Here is a 20,196-nt window from a genome sequence, read left to right on the forward strand (position 1 = left end):
AATCATTAATAGAATTGATGAATATTGCTTTGACTCAACCAACGAACCTTTCTACTACAATATATGAAGAAAAAAGAGCATGCAATTCATAGTTATGTTTTACATATGCTTCGATTGAGTCAGATGAATTAGCTTCTTCCACAAGGCAGTTAGTCAATGTGGAGTGTCCTCAATACCCTTGTGAATTTGCACCACTACATGGCCTCTGCTATGTCATGAGGATTTTGGTTCATAGACTCACTATTAACATATGACTTCGGTACTTTTTCAAAAGGTAACTCAACCTATTAGCAGTGAAAACAATTTTGTTTACAATTGATTTGAGTCAGGGTTCTATGTTCTGGAAAAGAGTATTTTATTTTGAGCAATTGAATAGCAAAATTTTGTAGTAACTAACAAAATAGGAAACATGATGCAAGTCTGAACCGGGGTACCCATTACATGCATTACCAGTTAGCCGTGTAATGCGAAATCTGTTGAGATGTAGGGTATTTTAATCCTACTGTGATAATTTGATACCTGAGTCATTACTTGTGTAGCTGAGGGTATATTTGTCTTTTCATTAATATTGTATTGCGGTAATAAGTCAAACTAACGGGCACAAGAGCAACTTGAACTAATCACATTTTCCCTTTCTCTATTCACTCTTTTTCGCTTCTTCCTTTCTTCTTATCTTACAAAACTTAGATCTATTCAATTAGTGTTTTCTACCTCGTATCAAAGCCAATGGATTGAAATTGTATATCTAGAAAACGTGTAGGAAGTTGCTGATGTCACTTGGCGACATTATCAGTTGTATTATCAAGGTGACTAGGTTGGGTCGAGTCCATCATCATTTGAATCGTCTTGATTTTGGAAGATTTATGGTGATTTTTTGCAGATATTTTGAAGCCATATGATAGGAGTTTCAGCCGATCGATTTAGGTTTGGAAAGAATGAGTCAGAATCGGAAAACTAATAGCTGCAAGGATTTGAGACTATGTTTCTTGCGAGGATTGTCCCTAGTTGGGTCGTTTTTTTGGTAAGGAATGTTCTGGTTAATGTCTCATGAAATTTGGATAAGATTTGAGTGAGTTCCAACGACTTCTTGGATCTACGGTGTGGTTGCCACAGGGTTTTTTTCACTCAATTTTTTGGCATTGCGATTTATAAACCTAATAACTCTTGCTTCCTTAGTTATCGACTTCGCTTCATTCTCCGTTTCGTTTTGGTCAGTGGAACGGAACGTTTCGGCGTTTCGGCCGTTTCAGCATTTTGTTTCGAAAAAGATGCTATGACTATAGAGTTTTTTTTTTAATAGTTAATTTTTTTTAAAAAAAATCAAAGAAATAAAAAAGTTGCTAAAAATTGGAACAACGGGGTCATCTTATGTAACCCAATCCATCATAGTACGAAGGTTGTAAATATCCAACATTTACTTAAAGGAAAACCAATATCAACTGAATGCCTGTGTTGACCAATGCCTGATTAGATGAAAAAAATTTAGAGACTAAATTATGAGATTTTTTTACCTGACTTTTGTGATTTAATAATGTTAAAAATTTAGAGACTAAATTATGAGATTTTTTTACCTGACTTTTGTGATTTAATAATGTTTAGACATGATAGAATTTATGAATTTTTAAAATTGGAAAAATATCCCATCGTTTGGAAGTTAAGATTTTGACCTGGAGGTCGAATTTTGTACTAGAACTGGAAAGTCGGCGTTTTATCCTTTTAGAATTGGGTCTTGAAACTATTTTTAATAAATCCAAATGGGGGTATTTCCCTATTTACATGTAAATCTTAAGTAAATGGCATTTACTTAAATGACTTTGCATATAAATACCCAATTCTTACCCAATTCTAAGAAGAGGCAAGAATAAGAGAAGATAAAAAAAAAGTAAAAAGTAAAATTTAGGCCGAAACAGGCATTTGCCCTGTTTTTGAAGAAACACCCCGTTCTAACGAAATGGGGCAAATTGGGACGAAACACAGCGTGAAACAGTATATAGTGGGATTCCGGTGAAACGAAATCCATAACTAAGGTTGCTTCAGTTTGTTTTGATGATTCATTTTAAAAAAAAAGGTTGTTTTAATTTGTTTTGATAATTCCTGAACATCATTTGAGATTGTTGGGGACAAAGAAACTAACTCCTAAAGATCCAACTCACAACCGGTGAGAAAAAGAAAACCTTTCTCTCATATTTTATCTGGTGAGTTCTATGGAGCCCAATATCAATAGTGACTTCATGTTTCTAAAGACAAACAAAGACATTTGGGATGCCACAGCCCAAATGTACTTTCAGGTGAAGAATTTTGCTCAGATATATAGGCTATGACAAGACATTGCCCATTAGAGACTGGGGAGAAATCGTTAGGTAACTATTTTGCAGCCCTCAAATGTATGTGGGGGAGCTTGATTTTTATGACCCCTATGAGCCAATGCGCACTGAAGATGCCGTCGCTTGTAGGAAGAAAGTGTAGTATTCCATTTCAAAAAAGGAAGAAAGTGTAGTACAATTGCATCATTGGGTTTCTTACTGTTCATGATTTTTCTACCAGGTCTTAATCGTGAATTGGAGCTGATCATAGTTCAGTTACTTGGCCAGATGAGTTTCCCTCCTTGAATCAAGTCCTATATTTATGTTCAGAGTGAGGAGAGGAGACTGACATGATCACAATAATATAATTCCTTAGTGCCCGAGAAATCAAAACTTCCCTCTGGAACTGAATTCCAAAAGGCAAGAGGTTCAGCAAGGAATAGAAATAGTTGAAGTGCATTCGTTCCGGGAAGAAAAGGCATGACTGGGAGCATAGTTAGATGCTTGTTGGTCGGTTAACTAGGGACAATTGCAAGCATGGTATTCCTCCAACTAACACAATATCTAATCTACAGTAGAAAGCATGGTTTTAAATTTCCATCGAAACCAACATGAAACGACCGAAACCAAAATTGAAAGTGCATTGGTGGTATACTATATCAATATTTTTTATTTGATTATATTTATATGAATTACATTTGAAATGTGGTGTATGTATTGGGTCACTGGGATCGGTTAATCCAATTCTGAGATTTTCTTTAATCTTTTCTTTTGGCATTTTGTTGCCAAATTTTATGGATTCATGATTTGGAGCAAGTTAAATACTTATGAAATTACTTATTCCAAGATTAAGATATATTTATTGGTATTTATCTTGTTAGACTTTTAGAGAGCTATAATTTTTTTCCACTTCGCACTGCTAAAATATCGATATTCACTTTAATGGAAACAATGTTTATAAAGTGTTGCTTAATTGGAGCATTATGTTCATTTAATGGCATATGGTCAGCCATACTACGTGTGCTTAATTGTAGCACTATATTCATCTAATGCAATATAGCCAGCCATACTAGGTGCTCTCCAAATATTACTAATTGTAAAATTCAAACAGATTGGAGAATTTGAGGGATGATAGATGCAATCATGCAAGAACGTCCATGCATAAAGAGCCGGAAAAGGGCTCTTGATTGGATCCACGTCATTAAGTGCAACCGAATTTACTTTATCAACCATTTTTAAGAGGTTACCGAAAATCACGTGTATCCAATCAATAGCCTTTTTCTGGCATTTTATGCATGGGCTCCCTTGCATCTATCATTCCTCAGAAAATTTATGTATGTTTATTGTAAATTACCCAAGTTACCGAACCATGTTAGCCACTACGACGTACGAACCCCACTCAACCTATCCTAATATATCTGGTTCAATTGACAGACAGCAAAAGTGCAAGACCATGGAAATGAACTTGTACCCTTACCTCAAGGCTTTCACATCAAGGTGTTTAGTACATCTTGCCTCCTGGCATACGCCTACATGCCTTTTAAAACAATGCCATATCCTTAAAAATAAAAAAAAATAAAAAAAAATAAATAATATATATATATATATATATATATATATATATATATATATATATATATATATATATATATATATAGAGGAAAGTATTGGTGAGCTTAAGCACCCCAATCACATGGGTCCCACATTTTCTGTGGTGATCCAAACCATTCATTTGCAAGGCCCTATCATAGATAGGGTGTGTACCAAAAATCAGCTCCATAGGATCATCCTGACCCCTCCATTTGTGGAGGACAAAAATGTGGGCAGATTTGTGGACAAATAATGTCTGTCCATTTTGACCTCCACAAATGGATGGGTTAGGATGATCCTATGGAGCTGATTTTTGGTACACACCCCATCTATGTAAGGGCCTTTCAAATGAATGCTTTGGATCATCCTAACAAAGTAGGCCCCAATGTGATTGGGCGCTTAAGCTCACCAACACTTTCCTCATATATATATATATAAAATAATAACATCTCATGCGTCAAATTAAATGAAATAACTGGGGAATTTATTTTCAAATTGTGCTCTTTATATGACATACATAATCTAACATGCCTATGTATTTGGATCTCTCAGATACTAAAATAACTATTCAAATGATCCCCTTCTTTGAAAAAATAGGTGATAATTATCCTTGATGTATCTCCTAAAATTCTTTATCTTGCATCATCTTATTAAGGTTCTTTTTTCTAGGTTAGATTAATTGCATCTGTTCCTGGTTACCATAACGGCCCCAACCTGAAAAAGTGGGGACATATGAAACTTCGGGCTGTTCTGCAGGATCTTGCTTTTGCCAAAGAATTTCAAAGATCGCCTCTTGTTTATCAGGTATGATTGGCTGCCTTTCTTAATAAATTTAATTATGTTTTTTGTCTTGTAATATTCCTTTTATTTCAATTGTGATTTCAAGATGTGACAGCCTACATATATTGCACAAATGTTTGTGTTTTAGCAGGAGATGAATATATCGATCTAGTACTTTTAGGACCCTGCTCTTCATTTACATCATACAGAATCTAATCAGTTACACAAAATGCCTTTCATATTTTAGAAAATGTGGACTCAATGTGGATCCCATGGGCCATGTTAAAGATCAATGGTTGTCCCCTACCTTCGATCATCATCTTTCAAATTTGGCTCTTAAGCTGAAAAGGTTAAAGAGTAGCTCAGGGGAGTGGAACAGAGATTCGTTTATATGTTTTTGTAACTATTGTTACAAAAACACATCAAAGATGATTGTGAATCGCCTTGCAACCATTCCCCCTAAGATCATTTCTCAAGAACAAGGCGCTTTTGTTAGGGGATGGTCATTGAAAATATTGTCATAGCACAGGCAGGAGATACAAGGTATTGATAATAAAGTGAGGGGAGAATGTAGTTGGATATGGCCAAGGCTTACGATAGATTTAATAGGGAATTTATTCTAAAATGTTACTGGGACTAAAATAATTTAGCTCGGAGCTACAGTTATGTATGTTGTGAATTGGTCTTGTTCCTATCAACATGTTCCTGAAGAGGGTGGACTACAAATGCGACCTAAAATCACATCAATGATATTTTTTTTTTGAAATTCAATCACATCACTGTGATGATGGTCACTGTTATTTATTTATTTTTCCCATGTTTGCACATTCACCAGAAATGATGAAAAGTAAACCAAGTATCTCCAGCTCCCATAATTGCTTCCTGTTCTGATTGCATACTGCTACCCTAAATTAAAAGTTTTTTTTTAATATATTGGTTATTAAAATATATTGTTTGAAGTGTTTTTTTGAAACTTGTAACGCAGTATTTCTACCATTCTACAAGAGTATTTAAGGCAGATGAGATTCTTCACAAGTGCATATTGCAAGTTGCGGAACCAAATTGCTTTCTTTTGTAGTTTCCTTTTAATTTCTGTTAGTAAATCTTACTCATTTTCAAGCAGTGATTCTAACTTTACATTTATAAGTTGGTTTGCCATTCTTTCTTTCTTTTTGAAAGGTTTGCCATTCTATACTTCTAATGTGCATATTTGATAATGATATCTTAGGTCGACTTGTAACTTGTCGTGAATTTTTGCAGTTCTCTTCCCTTGGTTCTTTGGATGAGAAGTGGATGTCTGAATTAACATCGTCAATGTCATCAGGTTCATCAGATGATAAAACCCCTTTGGGTTTGGGGAAACCACTAATAATCTGGCCTACTGTTGAGGATGTCAGATGCTCTCTAGAGGTAAATATCGTAAATTGGGACAGAATATGGCAATTCCTGAATTGTACCGTCTCATGGGTTTCGTATTTTGTGATCAATAACAAATACATTGATAAGTAATAGGATTTCAAAGAAATCTACTAAGTAACATAAAGCTAAATACCGTAACATTTTCCACCCGTATAAGACTTTACCAAGTAATGTCATCCTAAATACCGTATAAAATACTCTTCACATCAAGTATGCAAATACCGTATAAGACTTGATTTCCTTTTCGTATGTAAAACCTTTACAGAGCAAATTGATTGTTGTAAATTTGTCTTATTCTTTGCATCAAGAATATTGTTCAGTTAAATTTTGTTCTCATAACATTTTATTTGAATATATATATATATATATATATATATATATATATATATATATATATATATAGAGAGAGAGAGAGAGAGAGAGAGAGAGAGAGAGGAAAATGATTGTGAGCTTGAAGCTCATATAGCTTATATGAGCTTGAGGGCCCAAAGACATGGGTCCCACATTTTTTGTGGTGATCCAAACCATTCATTTGCAAGGCCCCATCATAGATAGGGTGTGTACCAAAAATCAGCTCCATTGGATCATCCTAACCCCTCCAAAAGCGGAGGGCAAAAATGGGCAGATTTGTGGCAAACGGTGTCTGTCCATTTTGCCATCCACTTCCACTTTTGGATGGGTTAGGATGATCCTATGGAGCTGATTTTTTGTACACACCCTATCCATGTAAGGGCCTTTCAAATGAATGCTTTGGATTATCCTAACAATGTGGGCCCACATGTGTTTGGGCCCTCAAGCTCATATAAGCTATATGAGCTTGAAGCTCACAATCATTTTCCTCATATATATATATATAGTTATCTACACACTAGCTTAAAATTACAGTGGGGCCCACATTGTTTGGGCGATCCAAAGCATTCATTTGAAAGGCCCTCACATAGATAGGGTATCCACAAAAAATCAGATCTATAGGATCATCCTAACCATTTGAACTGTGGAGGCAAAAAATGGACTAATTTGTGAAGGTTTATACATGTCCATTTTACCTCCACAAATCGTAGGGTTGGGATGATCCTATGGATCTGATTTTTTATGGATACCCTACCTATGTGAGGGCCTCTCAAATGAATGGTCTGGATCACCCAAACAATGTGGGCCAACACTGTATTTTAAGCTAGTGTGTAGAAACCGTTCTCTCTCTCTCTCTATATATATATATATATATATATATATATATATATATATATGCTGGACCCATGCTATGCATGGGTGTCAAATAGGAGACCCCACCCTATCAAACGGAGGTGTATAATGGTGGGTTCCACCCTAGGGTAAAGATGGTCGGGTCACCTATTCATAACATTAGAGGTAAAATTGTGGGCCCCTTCCGTGCTAGGAATGGTTATAAAATTAAAGTGGTGAGACCCAAACTATCAAAAATGATGTGCAAAAGGTGGGGCCTATCCAATAAAAAAGCCCATGGAAAATGGTAGGCCCATGCTATGAATTACGAAAAAAGGGCTACAAAGTAGAAAAACCACCGAAAAAATTACCAAGAAAAGATACCTTTATATGACAACTCCAGAGAGAAGTACAACGAAAATGCATCAAAATATTACAATTACGTAAATTCTTAGCTTTCTTTTTCCCCCAAAAGGGCATTTTTTTACCGTTCCCAAAAAGCACTCACATGACCATTAAATGCTAAAAGATAGAGTCATCACGAGTAGGGGCGAAAAAACTTTTCCAAAATTGCTTTCCTTGGAAAAGGCGAATGACATTTTGGAAAGTTTGCTGCTTAGTGTGTTTGTGTGTGTGTGTATATATATATAAGAAAAGGTTTCTGAGCTCTAGCCTGGGAAAACTGTTTGTGAGCTTGAGCTCATATAAGCTTATATGAGCTAGAGTGCTCAAACCTAGGGGTCCCACATTTTTTGTAGTGATCCGAGCCATTCATTTGCAAGGCCCATCATAGATAGGGTGTGTACCAAAAATCAGGTCCATTGGATCATCCTTTTGGAGGGAAAAAATGGGCAGATTTGTCGACAAAGAGTGTCTGTTCATTTTCCCTCTACTTTTGGATGGATTAGGATGGTCATATAGACCTGATTTTTGGTTTACACCCTATCTATATAAAGGCCTTCCAAATGGATGCTTTGGATCACCCCAAAAAGTGTGGGACCCATGTGTTTGTGGCATTCTAGCTCATATAAGCTATATAAGCTCAAGCTCACGACCAGTGTCCCCTATATGTATATATAAATTTATATAACTCAACTATTTAAGAAATTAGGGAGCATTTATTTATTTTTATTTTTTTGAGTGTTGAGCATTTATTTCAAGGATGGGAAAGATAAAAGGATATGGGCCTGGAATTCATCTGGTAAATTTTCAGTCAAATCATTCTACTTCAACCTAGTGGTTTGCCCTAGTTCCAAGGTAGCTAGAGTTTGGTCAATCCAGGCACCCCCCTCGAGTATGCTTATTTGGGTGGGCCGCGCTAATGAGTAGAATCCAAACTGTGGACTTAGGAAGATGATTATCATTGATCATTGCGCCTTATGCATAGAGGTAGGTGAAACAGCAGATCACCTACTTATTCATTGCAGAGTTGGGAGAGAAGTATGGAATAAATTACTTGGTAGATTGCATTTTTGGGGTGTACCCGGACAGATTGGTTGACCTTCTCCAATGTTGGTCATCAGCCCCTTGGAAGTAGAAAGGAAAACACTTTGGAATGTGTCTCTCCTAGCCACCATTTGGGTTCTATGGAAGGAAAGGAACGCAAGAGTATTCAAAAGGATTTCTCGGAACCCATAATTCCTGTTCCTTAGAGTTTTAGCTCTAACGATATCCTGGGTGGAGATCCTCAGTTCCTCACCTAAAAGTTCCTTAGAGTTTTAGCTCTAACGATATCCTGGGTGGAGATCCTCACCTAAAAGTTCCTTAGAGTTTTAGCTCCAACGATATCCTGGGTGGAGATCCTCCCCTCTTGTAGGTTTGTTTATGCTTATGATTTATGGGAAGGATGGACAATGTTGTGTAGCCTCCGAGCAAAAAGTTTCTCAAGAGTGGATCCCTTCGCCGAGGCAACCCGGGCCTGGGCGGAGTTGGTGGGGTTCTTAGAATTGTGAAGGAGAGTCCATGTGGGCTTTTGCGGGCCCCATTGGGAGGGCTGATGCAACGGAGGCCGAAGTCAAAGCGGTACACCAAGGCTTGAAATTGCTAGTGAGAGACCGGGTGCAAAATGTGATAGTTGAAGGAGACTCGTTGAATGTCATAGGGTGGTTGAAGAAATCTCAAAATCCGCCATGGAGATTTGATCATTTTTTTGATGAAATGCTTGACTGGAAGTCTCGGTCTTCATGGTCCTTTGTTCATGTTCGTCGATCCGCTAACCAAGTGGCCGATCCCCTTGTGAGTGAAGGAGTTTCCAAGGAAGCATTAGCTCTCTTTGACTCTCTTCCCCCTTAATTTCTCTTTTCTTGTTTCTTCGTTCATTTTCTTTTTGTCGCTTTGTATCTAAACCATCTCGGTCCCTTTTTCAATAAAATTGCCTACCATTATCAATTTTTTTTTATTTCAAGTAGTTTTTAGTCCCGCATCACTTACAGAACTTTATAGGGTTTTTCTTCGCTTCAAACTGGATGATATTATGACTAATTGGCAAAAAAACCTTGAAGTTTTGGTGATTGGCAAAAAATACTATGAATTTTCTTATCTACTATATTTATGTCCCTTTTACTGGTAAGCTCCAGTAACCATGATAGGATTTTTCCAGTTAGGGATATGAAAGTGCTAAAATGACTGATAAAACATGTATCTTTAAGACAGAACTAGTTTTAGTATGATAACCATTTTATGAAGTAAAACATGTGGTTCTAAAACCACATAAATGGTAAAATGGCCCATCATAATAATTTCTTGGTCTTGTAGGGTTCGTAAATAACAGTTTGAGCTTAAAGCTTTTATCATGTAGTTGTATATTCTGTACTTTTTTCATCTTCTATTTTTGTTTGTTCTTCTGTCAAGATCTCATAAATTCCAAGTATCTTTCTTGATTCTTCAGGGTTATGCCGCTGGCAATGCTATCCCAAGCCCACAAAAGAATGTAGAGAAAGACTTCTTGAAGAAGTATTGGGCAAGATGGAAAGCAAGCCACACTGGCCGTTGGTATGTTTATTTGTTAGTTGTCATCAATGATCATGAAATAATTTCCAAGATTACATGGCCTATTGAGTAGCATCCGGGTTTGTTGTTGAGTGCATGTAGGCATGTCAATGCTTTGTGCTTGTGAGAACATACTCTTGGCTATATAAATCACCTGAAAAATAAACGTATATGTTCTGTAGCAGATGTGTTACAACATCAATTTGGATTGGATCCGGTTAGTTTAGAAAATGTGGTTTGAGGAACTATATGTATACCAATCACGCATAATCCGATACGTACGCATAATTTCATAACTTAACTCCTCTGTTACATGGATTCTTCTGAATAGGCGAAGAATCCGTGTTGGACACGTCTCATATTCCAATACTTTGGGATTCATAGACACTTCTAGGTCTCTCTTGATTGTTTTTTCCCCTCACAACCTTACAATTACTGCACATTTTAAGTTTTATCCATCCTAATGTGAGTTTTTTATATTTTCTATATGAAAATAAAACATTATATTTACTCAAGTTACTAAAAGTTTTAATATATTATTATTATAATTAAAATTTCAGAATCAATTTAAATATTTTGGCGAATCCACGAATCTTTCTTTTTGAGGTTTGCCGAACCCGACACTTGATACAGGTGTCGGATTCCGACACTGGATACACGTGTCGGATTCCGACACTCGTATCCGTGCTGATGCAACATAGCTTATCTCCATTAACAACTACTTATGAATTGTTTTTCAGCCTACAGCCACTCCCTCTTTGTTTTTGCTACTGTTAAAAAAACGGAAAAGTTGCAGCATATTATGTAACCCATTTCGGTTTTGTGACAGCTATTAATGTCATCATGAATGATTTTGTTTTCCATGTTCCGTCGAATGCTACATTTTTTAGCTTGAAAATATTATTTCTGTTAATTAGGTATATCAACATATATTTTCTAATTTTTTTTCTATGTAATAGTAGTTGATGATACATACTGATTTGTGTTCACTTTTTTATGTTTCTTGTTCATTTTTTGGTGTTTCAGCCGTGCAATGCCTCACATAAAAACATATGCCCGATATAATGATCAAAACCTTGCGTAAGAACTCATCCTGAACTTGTTAAATCATTTTTCTAGTGTTTATGTCTTCATTGGCGTAGTTTCTCTCTCCAGACCAATCTATTTTTGAGATTTTAGATGTATCGTAATTAAATTCTATCAGCAGTTGGTTTCTTCTAACTTCAGCAAATCTTAGCAAAGCTGCTTGGGGTGCACTGCAAAAGAACAATTCCCAACTAATGATCCGTTCATACGAGGTGCATTTCTTTGCATTATACAGTGGAAAACCCTTGTTACTAAGAAAAACTATACAGTGGGTAGATTATAGAATTCCTAATCCTATGAAGAACTTGCTTTCTTGTCATGTCCGTTGTTAGATTCTGCTCTCTTATAACTGCAGATTTTCATAACTTCATTTATATTTTACTCCCTTATTCTTAGTAAAATATCTCTTGCCAGGGTTCATTTTCATGTGCCCTAATAGTTCGTCTTTTGTCTGAAAATTTTAGTCATCATCCTGTTCCAGCAACACATTTAGAATTTTGGACCTTGAGTAACAATCAAGATCTTATGAGAATTGAACATTTGTGCATGGAAGATATAAAACGGACATTGGACATTCTACAGAAGCCTTTCCCAATTGATTTACCTACGAATAAGTTTTAAATCCATTGGAATTATTTTATCTTTTTTATTTTATGAAAATGAACAATTATAAAGAGAAGAATAAAATTATAATTAGAGGAGGGCATGCCTTAAAAACTCGTATATTAGACTCATAGGATACATTGTTGGAGCTCATTATTTATTTGAATGTACAAATTATTTTCGGTCTTTTTTTTATTGAAAATTTTATTTCATATAGATAGGCCATGGAACCTAATCTCCCAGAAATGTGGGCTAATGGAGCATTATTTATCCACTATACAGCCTATATAGTTCCTGGTACTCGTCAACCGTCATAGCTAAATGGGTTGTTACTGCCTATTCCAGCAAATACTTCTGATGGAGAAACTTGTAAATGATGCTAGAGGACGATAAAGAATGCAATGCCCTATATGGAGACCTTAATTCTTTAGCATCTGAATGGTTTATATGTGCAACATTACTAAAATCATGGGCAATATTTTGAAATATTTTTTGCTCAATACGTGATTCCCATGGTAAGAACATGCAAAAGCGCAGGACATCTGATAATAACAGAAGGGGTATCCTTCTCCATGAGAGGCCTTGAAATAGATTTCTATGCCTTCCCACTGGTGCACTGGATGGGACATTGACAAAGCATGGAGGTTGGGTGGTTTGATATGCCAGGTAAGATCTTGATGTTTTGTTGTTTCCACCAACAGGATGGGTGGAAGGCATCCTCTTGTGAGACATGATCCTTTTTCCATTTAATTTTCCAAGATTAGTTCACTTAGTTAATGCCTTAAAAAAACACGAGAAATATAATATCTCTCTGTTGCCATTCAAGGAACTATTGAATAGGATCAAATAATCAAAATATGTGTATTGAAAAACTACACAACTAACAAAATGCAAATATGAAAATATGAAGATAGAAACATGATATTAAGAAATTTCCGTGAACGAACTCCTATCTTGAATGTCTTAAGAAACATGATATTGAAAGGTGCACTGTTAGGAAAACGGGAATCCGTTTTGTCAAAAAAAAGAGAAAAGGGCATCATTCATTGGAGCCACGTCCACTAAAAGACAAAGTAAAGGATCTCAAATCCCCATAAAAGCAATAAATACATTTTAAATGGTCTAATCAACGGTCACATCACTCCCGTTTTTATTTTCCACACGGAATCCCGTTTTCAAAATGTTTTCCTATTGAACGTTAGAGGCTTAACTTCTATCTTGAATGCCTTAAGAAACATGATATTAAAAGTAAGAGTCTCTGTTACAAGTAATAAAAAGAAAAGAAAATTGAATTTCCCTATGATCCAATAATCAAAGAGCATATGTGGCCAACACAATTGGCTTTCACGCATTTCCTAAAAAATGTTTGTACTTTGTGCAATTGCCTTGAGGTTGACAATATTTGTGCATTCTGTTTTTTTCTGAAAGGTCAGATGATTTCCTACAAAAGGGCCTTCAGAAAAATTTTGCAGTAACATTCGGGGCATCATTTTCATGCTATTCATTAGAACTGCTTTAGCTTTTTAAAACCTGAAAATCCAAGGGTGGTCCCTAGTATGGCAACTATGAGGAGTGAAAATTAATTAGGTTTCTAACAAGTTTTAATCTTTTTGAGAACTCAAACCTAAATTGGAAATTAAGAGATCAAAATGAAATTCAAGCACACAAGTTAAATCTAGAGGTGCAGTGCAAAATAAAGAGCTAGAGTTCAAGAGAGAGTGCACCCGAGATTTAAAGTGGTTCGGTCTTCAAAACGCGAGGCCTACTCCACTCCACCAACAAAGACCCGTTGATGGCTTCACTAAGAGATCTTCTTAACTTCGGCGAAGATCGGTGCCGATTACAAATTCCGATCACCTTTAACCTTGGTGGCAATCTTCACCACGGAGAGTGGGCTACGCTTCTCCGAACACTCGCCCGAATACAATTTCTTGAATAAGAAAGAAAGAACAAAAATCCCTCACAAGGGTTTACAATTTTGCAGAAGATGTACAAATATGGCCTAAAGATCCAAATCCTAATCTTAGATGATGAGAGGCATAAACAAGTTTGATTCACTCTAAGGATGTTCAAGTAGGTTTTTAGAGTGTTAGGATTGATAGTCTTGAAGTTTAGAATGCCCATATATATAGGAAAACCAAAATATGACCGTTCAATGGCATTGTGGTAATTCCGGCAAAATTCCCAACGGCTCAAAATATGACCGTTACAGTGTTCTCGGAGTTCCGAGAAAAAATCTCGGAGTTCCGGGAATACAAACAGAAGATGAAAAAAAGTCTACTGGACCATTTCTCGGAGTTCCGAGAATTTCTCTCGGAGTTCCGAGAAGCCTATGAAGAGCAAATTTTCACTTCATGTTTTTGGGCTTCCAACTTAACACCAAGTTGGGATTGCTATGAGGGTTCCAAGGTGTTGGAACACCACAAAGACAATCACATATAAATTTTGGGTGTGTGTTTATTTCCTTAGTTATGCCTCTTAAAATCTAAAACTAAGATTGGATTTTATACAATCTAAATTGACTTCGATCTTCAATGCGATTTATCAAGTCTTCATTTGTCTTGGATCTCCGATGTCTTTGGCCTTCATAAGCGGTCCAATGCGAGCTTCTTTGGCCTTAATCCAAGGAATGATGTCTTTAAGCAATTATGATCTACAACTTAGACAATCAAACACATTAGTGATCATAAATCACTTGTGTATTGGAATCATCAAAATAAGATGGGAATTGCCAAGGTGGGAACTATTGGGCTTACAATCTCCCCCTTTTTGATGATGACAAGCACAAGAGATTTTCCAATAAAAGCATACATAGTTTCCTTATACTAGAATTCTCTCCCCCTTTGGCATCAATCAAAAAGATTGGGGTAAAAGAGAAACAAAGGGATGAGATATTCAATTTAAAGCTCCCCCTTTTTCAAGGAAAAAGACAAACCTAGAGCTCCCCCTATTGAAAAAACAATTTCAATACAAGAGGGGATAACTAAAGATATTCAATTTTAAGCAAAAACCCCTAATCTAAGCACATATGAAGATGATCATATGGGGGCGCTTTGGGAACCCAAGATTTCTTGGTTCCACCATAATCCATAATCTTAGATGCACATTAGAATTGGTAATGACCATTTATTCCACAAAAATGGTATATAACATGAGGGTTAGACAAGCTAGTCCTATCATAAAATGCATGATTAGGTCTTTGACTAGCTTTCTTTAAGATTATGTCAAAATTTTTATCACCATTTAAGAATCCACGGAGACATAATCTTAACCTTTCATTTTCATTATGAAGATGGGTTATTTGATTTAGAAAATCATTAAATTCATCTTCATAAGATTTGGAAGAGCCTGCCACATCTTGGAGTTTTGCAATTTGGCAAGTTTTCTCATCCAAACAACCCTTAAGGGTTTTAATCTCAAGTTTAAAATTTTCAAGTTGTGCTTGAGATTTGGAAGAAAATTCATTTTTCAAAAAATTAAGTTCATTTTCTAATTTTGAAATGGATTTCTTTTGAACTTTATTTTTAGAAATTTGAGAGTGCAAGGTTGAGCACAATTCATCATATGATATTTTTTCACTATCACTACTAGATGAATAACATGAGGGGTTAGAGTCTACCTCATCTTCATGGGTGAGTGCCATGAAGCAAAGATCATCTTTCTTTTCTTCCCCTTCGCTTGAACTCTTTCCCGAGGTGTTAGTAGCATCCCATCCGGCGGCAAGAGCTTTATGTTTCTTCCATTCCTTCTTTCCCTTGTATTTAGAGGAAGATGTCTTGAGAAGAGGACAATCCGGTCTTTTGTGTCCGGTCTTCTTGCAATTGTAGCACCTTATTCCTCCTTCTACTTCACTTTCTTCTTTCTTCTTCGTTTTCTCTTTTTTATGCTTCTTTCTCCATAAGCTTTTAAATTTTCTCAAAGCTTCTTCTTCATCGCTATCCGTCTCGCTAGAGGATGATGAGTTTGCTTTGAAGGCTTTTAGAGCTAGAGATCGACTCTCTTTCTCTTTCTCTTTCGGCTTCTTCTCCTCTTGTCGGCTAGTGAGGAGCATCTCATGGGTGATGAGAGATCCTACAAGCTCCTCCATGGTTAGCGTCTTGAGATTCTTTGATTCTTGTATGGCGGTTACCTTTGGATCCCAATGTGGAGGAAGAGACCTAAGCAACTTACTCACAAGCTCATCAGTAGGATAAGATTTACCAAGATTTGCTAATTCATTAGAAATTTTAGAAAAACGGGTATACATTTCGGAAATGCTTTCGTTTTGATCAATTCTAAACATTTCATATTTGCTCTTTAACAAGTTTATTTTGGAATCCTTAACTTGAGAAGTTCCCTCATGGGTAACGGCAAGTGTATCCCAAATAATCTTGGCGGAATAAAAAAGAGCAACTCGATTAAACTCCTCCGTAGATAAGGCGCAAAACAAAGAATTTATAGCTTTGTAATTTAAATTTGCATGCCTTTTTTCTACTGTATTCCATTCTTCAAATGGTGTGGAAGGCAAAATGTATCCATTTTCAACAATATGCCAAAGTTCCACATCTATCGAAAGAAGATAGATGTGCATCCTTGTCTTCCAATGTCCATAGTTGGACCCATTAAAGAAGGGAGGTCTAGTTGTGGAATGGCCCTCCGGAAGTCCGGTTCCATTTCTATCAGTCATTTCACAATTAGAAAGTTGCCAAAGATCTTGTGATCTTTCCCTTGTTTGAAATTTTTAAAGAAAAATTTACCAAAGATTTAGAGAAAATAAAATCTTTTAAGAGCCTTTGCTCTGATACCAAGTGAAAATCCAAGGGTGGTCCCTAGTACGGCAACTATGAGGAGTGAGAATTAATTAGGTTTCTAACAAGTTTTAATCTTTTTGAGAACTCAAACCTAAATTGAAAATTAAGAGATCAAAATGAAATTCAAGCACACAAGTTAAATCTAGAGGTGCAATGCAAAATAAAGAGCTAGAGTTCAAGAGAGAGTGCACCCGAGATTTAAAGTGGTTCGGTCCTCAAAACGCGAGGCCTACTCCACTCCACCAACAAAGACCCGTTGATGGCTTCACTAAGAGATCTTCTTAACTTCGGCGAAGATCGATGCCGATTACAAATTCCGATCACCTTTAACCTTGGTGGCAATCTTCACCACGGAGAGTGGGCTACGCTTCTCCGAACACTCGCCCGAATACAATTTCTTGAATAAGAAAGAAAGAACAAAAATCCCTCACAAGGGTTTACAATTTTGCAGAAGATGTACAAATATGGCCTAAAGATCCAAATCCTAATCTTAGATGATGAGAGGCATAAACAAGTTTGATTCACTCTAAGGATGTTCAAGTAGGTTTTTAGAGTGTTAGGATTGATAGTCTTGAAGTTTAGAATGCCCATATATATAGGAAAACCAAAATATGACCGTTCAATGGCATTGTGGTAATTCCGGCAAAATTCCCAACGGCTCAAAATATGACCGTTACAGTGTTCTCGGAGTTCCGAGAAAAAATCTCGGAGTTCCAGGAATACAAACAGAAAATGAAAAAAAATCTACTGGACCATTTCTCGGAGTTCCGAGAAGCCTATGAAGAGCAGATTTTCACTTCATGTTTTTGGGCTTCCAACTTAACACCAAGTTGGGATTGCTATGAGGGTTCCAAGGTGTTGGAACACCACAAAGACAATCACATATAAATTTTGGGTGTGTGTTTATTTCCTTAGTTATGCCTCTTAAAATCTAAAACTAAGATTGGATTTTATACAATCTAAATTGACTTCGATCTTCAATGCGATTCATCAAGTCTTCATTTGTCTTGGATCTCCGATGTCTTTGGCCTTCATAAGCGGTCCAATGCGAGCTTCTTTGGCCTTAATCCAAGCAATGATGTCTTTAAGCAATTATGATCTACAACTTAGACAATCAAACACATTAGTGATCATAAATCACTTGTGTATTGGAATCATCAAAATAAGATGGGAATTGCCAAGGTGGGAACCATTGGGCTTACAAAACCCCAGTGTACCTCCAAAGGTTTTTCATCGGGATATTCTAAGATATTATATAATGGAAGCTTTTGGATCATTTTAGGGAACTTGGGGGTTGCCCTAGTTTCTTATGGTTCACCATTATTTATCACCTGTCTTACTGATGGTCCAATTGTCTGACTCATGCATTGAATTTTTTTAGTTGTTACTTGCTTTGTTGATTAAATGATATTTTACTGGTCCAATTATACATCCAAAGTGGTCAAATTATAGGGTCCGTACTCCGTTCTGAGTCTCTGAATTATTTTAAAAAAAATGATGTTTGAAATCGATGAAATTAAAATTCTAACTTTCTCATCCTCTCTCTAACCTTAGATCCATCAATTCAGTCAAAGTGCTGAAGTTTTTCTGCATTGCATTGTCTGGAAGAATCTTTCTTGTTTTTAAGCATGTTTATTTCTATGGTTTCAGATCGGGGTTCTTTTCTTGCCATCTACTGAAAAAGCACATGGTTTTCAGTTCTCTTGTACAGAGAACAGTGGTCCAAGTAAGGTAATAGATACATCCTAAGCGTTGCCATAAACTTCTATTATTGGTTTTGTGGATACTGGAATATGCAGTAGTGGTGAGATTATGAGTCTTGTATGCTTGTTGTTTGTACAAGTATATAGTAGTCAATAATAATATTCAATTATATTTTGTCAAGGGAAATGTTATCAGCACAACCTTCTTTTGATATTTGCACAGACCAAGCTTTCTTTTCTTTGATTGGCTCATGAGAGCTTTTTGAGAAATGTAATGACCTTTTAACAGCTCTTTAAATGCTAAAAGACAAGATGGGTTTGCGAAAATATCAAAATATGGTTGTGCTGATATCATTTCCCTTTTGTCAGATATTCTTAACTTCTTCACTGGTCAGGTCATATGTGAATCATCTCAAAATGTTGAAGTGCAAACAAAACTAGCAACTCTTTGTTCGAAAGAAAGTAGTAGTACAGATTCATCATCAAAAGTTATCCAATTGCCGGTTCCATACGAGCTCCCTCCACAGCCATATACGCCTGAAGGTGAGGCTGTCATTCCAATTGCTACTTATTTATGGTGATATGATTTTGTTCTTACCATATCTCAATTTTCATATATAATCTTTTAAATTTAGTTTGGGACAGAGGCTTAGTTGAGTTGAGTTGAGTTAATCTATTAAATTTAGTTTATTTGTTTTCGTTTCCAGACGTGCCGTGGTCATGGGACAGGCGGTATCACTCAAAAGATGCATATGGTGAAGTTTGGCCACGACATGTTCAGCTGTATGTCAACGCTGATTCTTAACCTTTCAATTTCGGTATGTGAAATCATGACCGTTGATCTTACAGTACATCATCAGGCAACTCACAAGGTCTTGGTCCCGTTTCAAATGGGCATATTCTGTGCATAAGATAAAAGTAGTACAAAGATCAAGTTTTAATTTTTGGGCCCATCATGATTCATTTAAGATGTTCTCAACTGGATTTGGTCCTATTAGTTGTTTGAATCATATCCGATCTGAAGGAATCTAACAGCCCTATCTATTTTAACATTTTCTTTTTATTTCTTAAAAAATTGCCTACTGGATTCAGCTAGGCCTACCAGATCAACGGTGCTGATCACAAATAATAAGTTGTACCTTACGAGATAAAGCCACAAGATCAAGCCCCGAAACAAAATAAGCTGTGAGGTCACTCGTGAAACATGGAAACATGACACCGTGATGTAGCATATATCTGGAGCTCGATTTTTACCCTGGACTGTTCATCTTGTGGCCCTCATCGTCAAGAATTTATACCCCAAAAAATCACATGAATCAAAGATTTGGCAAATGATACTAGGCTTATTTATTCAAGCTGTATAATTTCATGGTTAGGCATAGTTTAAGTTTTTGGAGTACATGGTTTCAGAGCAACTGATACAGCAACCGATCCTGCCCTGATCACAATTGTAGAAGCCTCCTGCTCCAGCGGAAGGCCAATCTAGCTAGGTTACCTCATTTGAACCACTTGGCTAATCTACTGCTAAGATGATCCAACGGTGAAATCTCACGTATGTTCACCTCGCGTATTCTAACACACTCACCATATCTTATTATCTTTACTCTTTTGGGTTATGATCCAACCAAGACAGGGGGGATCAAGTATGCAGGGTCAGTCCTTTATACTTAGCCATTTAGTGTGGTTTTCGAAGCTTTAAACATTCTTCTATGACTTTCCACACTCTCTCTTGATAAAATACGGCTCCTAGAT

General features: G+C 36.4%; 1 protein-coding gene across 8 annotated transcripts in view; it reads left to right on the top strand.

The window, feature by feature from the left end:
* TDP1 (tyrosyl-DNA phosphodiesterase-like protein) overlaps positions 1 to 19,554 on the top strand; it is a 34,024-nt gene extending 14,470 nt beyond the window's left edge. For 4 of the 8 annotated variants that reach the window (XM_077387402.1, XM_077387401.1, XM_077387405.1 and 1 more), the window contains 8 exons: positions 4,563 to 4,697; positions 5,934 to 6,083; positions 10,162 to 10,265; positions 11,289 to 11,342; positions 11,467 to 11,560; positions 18,392 to 18,472; positions 18,840 to 18,987; positions 19,152 to 19,554. In XM_077387402.1, coding sequence (XP_077243517.1) covers positions 4,563 to 4,697; positions 5,934 to 6,083; positions 10,162 to 10,265; positions 11,289 to 11,342; positions 11,467 to 11,560; positions 18,392 to 18,472; positions 18,840 to 18,987; positions 19,152 to 19,249 — 864 coding nt within the window. In that variant the 3' untranslated portion in view covers positions 19,250 to 19,554. Of the gene's footprint in view, positions 1 to 4,562; positions 4,698 to 5,933; positions 6,084 to 10,161; positions 10,266 to 11,288; positions 11,343 to 11,466; positions 11,561 to 12,233; positions 12,541 to 18,391; positions 18,473 to 18,813; positions 18,988 to 19,151 lie in introns of those variants that run through there. The other 4 variants (XR_013252714.1, XM_077387403.1, XM_077387406.1 and 1 more) reach the window with 4 other exon arrangements.
* Positions 19,555 to 20,196: the final 642 nt, after the last annotated feature.

This window comes from Tasmannia lanceolata, unplaced genomic scaffold (genome assembly GCF_043159265.1).
Source record: "Tasmannia lanceolata isolate RefF3 unplaced genomic scaffold, GAP_Taslan_0.1 ptg000008l, whole genome shotgun sequence".
Lineage (NCBI taxonomy): Eukaryota > Viridiplantae > Streptophyta > Magnoliopsida > Canellales > Winteraceae > Tasmannia > Tasmannia lanceolata.